This window comes from Medicago sativa, chromosome 8 (genome assembly GCF_051527215.1).
Source record: "Medicago sativa cultivar Bolivia chromosome 8, Bolivia_mono, whole genome shotgun sequence".
NCBI classification, from domain to species: Eukaryota; Viridiplantae; Streptophyta; class Magnoliopsida; order Fabales; family Fabaceae; genus Medicago; species Medicago sativa.
Genome location: NC_140756.1, coordinates 76,288,333 through 76,294,631, shown reverse-complemented (window position 1 = coordinate 76,294,631; position 6,299 = coordinate 76,288,333). Strand labels below are relative to the sequence as shown.

Here is a 6,299-nt window from a genome sequence, read left to right as displayed (position 1 = left end):
ATTTGTATGAATTGTGTCTCGTTCAAAAAATTTCAATTGTATGACTTAGCTTTACATTTGTTCTCAAATGAAAATGTCTCATATTTTGTAAATAAATACACTAATGTTATTGTTTTTGTTTTTTTGACCGTAGTACTCCACTTTATTTTACAAAAGTTCAAAAATGAATTGAAGTACGATGAGTGTCCACTTTCCACGCATAAATCAGCCACTCCTGCTATTTTATTATATGTTTCACATGTTTGGCTTTTGATTGGAGGGACAAAGATTCAAACAAATATTAGTGTGACATTTTATTATCCTCTGTCAAAAAATAACCGTGACTTAGTATTCTCTTATTCCTACGATGAAATTATCAACTTTTGTTTTCAAAAATTCAAAATCTGGTCAGTTAACAGTTAACACTTTATTGATAGCTCCAATACACCAACTAATTCTAGCTTGATTGGTGGGATAGGTACACTAGTATTTTTAATTTATTGCATTACATTACTGGTCTTAGTCAAACTTTGCACTTCTCTGTCTGTCCCATGTGTCGGTCACAAACAGAGTAAAAACAGAGAGAAAAGGTGTAACAAAGACATTGAGATCAACATAGAAACATGTAATACCAATACCAATATCAATAATTTTTCAATATCATATCAACTCTTCTGCAATTGTTTTCTCTTGGACAAGATATTCAGATTTGATTCCAAAGAGATTAACAACTAGAGGTTGTACTAGTAATCATGAAAAAACTACATCAAATCAGAAAAATCCAAAAATAAAAATTGTAGGAAGAAAGTAACATGGAAATAAAAATATATTTTCCTAGCCAAAGAAATGACCAAACCAAACCATATTCTATAATTAATTAATTAATTAATCTATATAGTTGTTGTTGTTGTTGTCATTCTTTTTTCCAACTTCCCTCCCTTGAATTAATTGACCAGCCTGCAGAGACAGTTGTTTGCTCGAGGGGTCATAATCAGCAACGAGAACCTTTCTTACAACCAAGTACACCAGCACCAGTAGTTATTGTACCAACTAGAGAAGATGGTCTTGCACTTAAACTTGATGCTCTTGCATAGCTTGATGATGCTCCTCCTGCTCCTGATGGTGTAAAAAATGCACCATTTACCAATAAATCCCCTTCTGATCTCCAATTCCATCCTTTCCATTCACCTTCTGGCGCATCCTCGTGCTTTGTCACCTAAAATAATAATTCAACGTCTCGTAAGTACATTTCAAATGATATACCGTACACATATACATTTGATGTATTGAGACACGATTTCAATATTTAATGTGTTAGAGTTTCACCGTTAAAATCATTTGATGTATTTTTTTTAAATACATAGTACTAACAATTTAATTAGTAGTATTATTATTACCTCTTTGCTGAATCTGTCATCGGGGGCTACAAATCTGTTTCCTTGGCTATTGATGGTAGGATTAGCACTTCCTCCAATAGCATACATTTCCCAGTGAGTATAGTCATTGTTTACCACGTGAAAATAACCATGCCTACACCTGCAAACCATCACATATGTTTTTCTAATTTCAGCACTATGCACATGCACTATACCCCATATACTGAAAACACTAATTACAAGTATTGACAAAGTAAAAAAACAGTCACTCCCATACACATTGATTTCTACACTTTTCAAAATTGACTATTCCCACCCCCTTTTCCCACTTTTCATAAACCCGTTTATCTTTTTTCTTTTTTTGGAAATGGAAAACTCAACTCTCATATACTAACTTCATAAACAATTTATATATCATTAATTAAATTTAAAGTAGTACTATATGATTACCTTGGCATTCTTTGAACAAGGCCTTCACCAAAGTGATTAAAAGCAATAGTAACTTGCATGTTCTTGTCTTGAGTATAAGTATCACTATGACCCAAAAGCATAACTTTATCATGGTGAGTCATATAATTGTTAGAGATGGTAATTGCAGTGGACCCATGAATAGCATCAATCAAACCATCATTACAGTTAGACAAAGAACAATGATCCACCCAAACATGACTTCCACCAAAGATTGAAACACCATCACCGTCTGATACTGTTCTCCACCCATAATGTCCTGGGGAGTCCCTCACCATAGCATTCCCACCTTGTTTACAATCATGTATATGTATACCATGTATTATAACATTAGTCACATACTGAATTGTAATACATGGACCACCAGCAATGTGAACACTAGCTCCTCTTCCATCAATGGTCTTGAATGAATTCATTATAAGCTCTTCTTTTAGCTGAATCACCATGTCTCTTGCAAAGATTATCCATAATGGTTCGTCTTGAATCACGGCGAAACGAAGGGTACCGGGTTTTGGTGTCACCGGATCGTCGTCACCAGAATCTGTTACGACGTAGATTTTACCATTTTTACCACCAATGGCATTCTTACCGAACCCAATTGCACAATCTGCTAGTCTTTGTCTGTTTTTTTCCCAGTTTGGGTCACACCTCCAACAATCATCAATTGGGTTTCCACTTCCACATGAGAGGTACCCCAAGTTTCTCCTAGCTAAAGAGCCATTGATTTTCCTGCAGAAAAATACTTTACTATATAAGCAAAAAAAAGTACATGATAGAAATTTGAACTAAATACATGTACATTTTTGTTTATAATACTAGAGGGTGTATTGCATTGACATATGAGTATATGTTTTTTTGTATAAAAAATAATATAAATTTTTTTTACAAGAAAAAATAATAATTAGCTAGGGCACATTATTTGTATGTTAAGCTAGTTTGGTTACCTGTTAACTTCTTGTGTAACCAAATCAGGGTCTTGAAGAGGTGAAGAGGAAATGAGAGAAAAAGTGAGGAGAGAGAGAAGGAAGAAGAGTGAGGAATTGGTTGTAGTTGTCATGTTTAAGGTTGTAAAGGGAAGAAGAAATGAGTGTGAGAAAAATGTACGTAGAAGGGGTTGTATATAAAGGGATTAAAGGTGGGGGTAAATGGTGTGATTAAACTAAACATGTAGGACCCAAATTGTGTTTTGTGATTTCTGAATTTACGGGATTCAATTGGGCAGTTTTGTCCGTTAAGCAAGCCCCAAATGATGGGGGGAAGGTCCAAACAGTCAAAGGTAAAATAGTGTTGTACGTAGAAAAAAAGTAACGGAGGGATACTTTAGGAATTAGGACAATCAAATGTTTTTTTGGACAGTCAAATGTTGGTTGGTTACCTTGTTTTACTACAAAGTAAAGTAATGTAATGTTGGTGTTTAAAGTTTAAATTTGAACTTGGTTCACTTTTATTTATTTTATTTGATAATGGTTGTTCACAATTGAAAAAAATAGTGGGGAAAGGGATAAATTTTTATGGAATTAAAACATATTTCAATAGTTAAATTTTGAATTTAAATTTTCTAAATTTCTCTACATTTAGACAAAAGTTTGTGAGAGAAAGAGTTGGGTGTATATGTATGAACAAGATCATATTTCAACGGTTAAACTTTGAATTTAAATTTTGTACATTAGACAAAAGTTTGTGAGAAAGAAATTGTTGTGTGCACATGTATAAATTTCTCTACATTTAGACAAAAGATTTTCTACATATCTTTGTGGTATGTTGCAAATACAAAACTATCTTAAATTTTGTCTAAATACAGGAAATATATGAACTTATGACTTTAGGGAATGCAAACCCCTAAATGTCAATGTTAGGTATTACAGTTTACATTTGGCAAATAAAAAATGAAAGTAGTAAATTCCATTTGTGAAAAAGAAAGAAAAAAATTACAAGTAAAGTCGCATATAAGGTTCTCCCTACCTTATTCATTGTGATTAACTTGAGAAAGAAAAAATCATTATATTAATAGTAAATTAGTAATACCATAATCAACTTATCAAGAAAAAAATATTATATAGTGTACCATAATCAATCAAGGTTCCTACAATTTAAATGCCGATTATGGTCTTATTACGTAGAACAAATTAATATGCTATTACTTAGAAGTTACTATAGAACAAATTATGCATAACGTGATGAAAAAATCATTATATATTATTAGTAATACCATAATTGATTTCCCTCTTCACGTTAATTTGCATAAGCGTTGACAATAATCAAATTAACGAGGCATAACATAATAAGCAATGGGCGCTTTGATTAATTTGAACTTATTAGTAAAAGTCCAGTTCTGAAAGTAAAAGCCTTCTCAAGGCAATTGCATTTAACTTAATATTTTGCCTACGTAATTCAAACATCATCATAGTTGATATATTTCTTGGCACCAAGAATCTTTACATTTTGACTTGTTTAATATAAACAGTAGAGGGAGATCGTGAAAAATTATAAAGCGTTACCCTGGTGGTATAGATTGACTTATTTGTTATGTTGGGTCCATCATTTACTTTATTTCATGAGGCATCTTGAAATTATTAGCCTTAAATCCACCATATCCTACTCTGAATCCCTTTGATTATGCCTTTAAGACATTGGAGAAGAGCATGTGAAATACAACTAGACCAATATAATGCAAGACAGTAGGTAAACCACGATTCAGTTTTTGCATTATATTTGTGACCAAATACCAACGACCTAATAAACTCGTAGCTATGAGTTTATTAACATTTATTGTGCATCTAATAGAATTACCAAAAAGGGGATGGTCCTATGGAAAAAACAAATTGTAGTGATAAATTGATCAGGGTTGTATTTCTTATAAATTACAAAAGTGATTTATTTTAAAATTCCTTATATTCATAACAGCCTTTTTATTCTACTCTACATACATACATGCACAAGAACATCATTGGATTCATGCATATATTTGGAAAAGGAAATGCAGGCAAGTATACGGATACGATAACCGACACAAAAATAGTGTTTAATCAAGTTGTGGATAACACCTCATAGCGCTTTTGTTGGTTATTGAATATTTCGTCTAATCATTCCCCCCACACATGCTTGCTGTTAAGCATTTAGTTTAGGGATGGATAGATAGATATAGGTATTATTAGAGTTTTATATTTGGTCTAACTTATTCTTAGGATACTAATTTGTAATATGAGTGGTGTTACTCTTTATAAATTATAAACACATTCCATATCTTATTTTTATCTTATGTGAAATTTAAGTTTTTTTCAATACACTCTCTCACGTCCAACACTATTGAACTTGTGCACATATATAAATGGTGGGTGGGACATTTCGATAAGTCTTGATATCATATTAGGTTTTTCTTTTATATTAGGTATAACTCATCTTTGCAAAAAAAACTTACTTATAAAGTGATGAATGTCTCTCTTTATTAATAAACTATCGTTATACCTTATATTTAATCTATGTGGGCTGTGTGGTTTGGGTTTTTCTCGATACACTCATTCACATCCAGTATTATTGAGGCTAGATGTGGGTATATAAATGATGGTTGGGATCAATAGGCTCTGATATCAAGAACATATTATTTAATTAGAATCTATTATTTATAGTTATGATCGATGTGGCATAATTGGCAGCCATGAATCGTTAGCCATGTCACCATATTATATCTAGTCACCTTTAGCAGTAGCACTTTTGACATGTAATATTTGATGATGTCGCGTGCCAAGTGCCAACCATCGAGAGCTGGACTTGACACGGTGAGAAATGGTTTCGACAGCCCTAAAGGAAAAAAAAAACTAAACCATAGACCTAGAAGAAAGAAAAACACGGTTGCATCATCACTGACTCTACATATAATTGAGTTTCGATATCTCCAACCACATAACATCCACAACCACATAACATCCACAAGACTAGACTTCAATGACTCCAAGTCTCCAACCTCTTCTTTGTATGCGCTATAAATCACTACTAAAAAAACAAAAATTAGTGAGAGAAATTTAGAGAAAAAATGTGAAATCTTTCTCTAATTCCGTCAATAATGTTTGCGGTCAAGGAATTTATGAGAGATTTTATTTTTTTGTCACTAATTTTTCTCCCTAATTTTGTTTTTCCTAGTAGTAAAATCCCTTCTTCTCAAACTCGAATCCCCATTCTTATTCAGATATGTCCATCATTCCTGATCTTCCCACCACGTCATTCTATCAATGTACACATAAGACCATCGAAATGATCCCTTGCTTTCATGGAAGCGATCATTGAGATGGATGGATATCAAGAGCAGCAACAACAACACCAAAATATGGTACGTCATCACTGTCAAATGCAATTAAGTTATTTTTTATTCAAAAAATAACGTATACTTTTTTCTTCTTAAATTTATATATGAAAATTATTCTTTCTTAAAAAGTTTGGTGATAATGTTATAAATTTATATCCCATCAGACAAGGAGACCA

General features: G+C 32.4%; 1 protein-coding gene across 1 annotated transcript; it reads right to left on the bottom strand.

The window, feature by feature from the left end:
- Positions 1 to 583: 583 nt before the first annotated feature.
- On the bottom strand, positions 584 to 2,914 carry LOC146901636 (Pectin lyase-like superfamily protein). The gene is made up of 4 exons (XM_085738184.1): positions 2,768 to 2,914; positions 1,806 to 2,552; positions 1,377 to 1,515; positions 584 to 1,195 (listed from the first exon to the last, which is right to left on the bottom strand). Exons 1-4 carry the CDS (start codon positions 2,878 to 2,880, stop codon positions 971 to 973), a joined length of 1,224 nt encoding a protein of 407 aa, XP_085594310.1. The 5' UTR covers positions 2,881 to 2,914; the 3' UTR covers positions 584 to 970.
- Between the last annotated feature and the right edge of the window lie 3,385 nt (positions 2,915 to 6,299).

Bases quoted from the DNA above. Each gene is read 5' to 3' on its own strand.
- LOC146901636 (XM_085738184.1), bottom strand. From the start codon at position 2,880: ATGACAACTACAACCAATTCCTCACTCTTCTTCCTTCTCTCTCTCCTC. The intron at 2,553-2,767 runs GTAACCAAACTA...ATTTTTCTGCAG, and splicing joins GTTACACAAGAAGTTAACAG to GAAAATCAATGGCTCTTTAG. The intron at 1,196-1,376 runs GTAATAATAATA...TTATTATTTTAG, and splicing joins ATGACAGATTCAGCAAAGAG to GTGACAAAGCACGAGGATGC.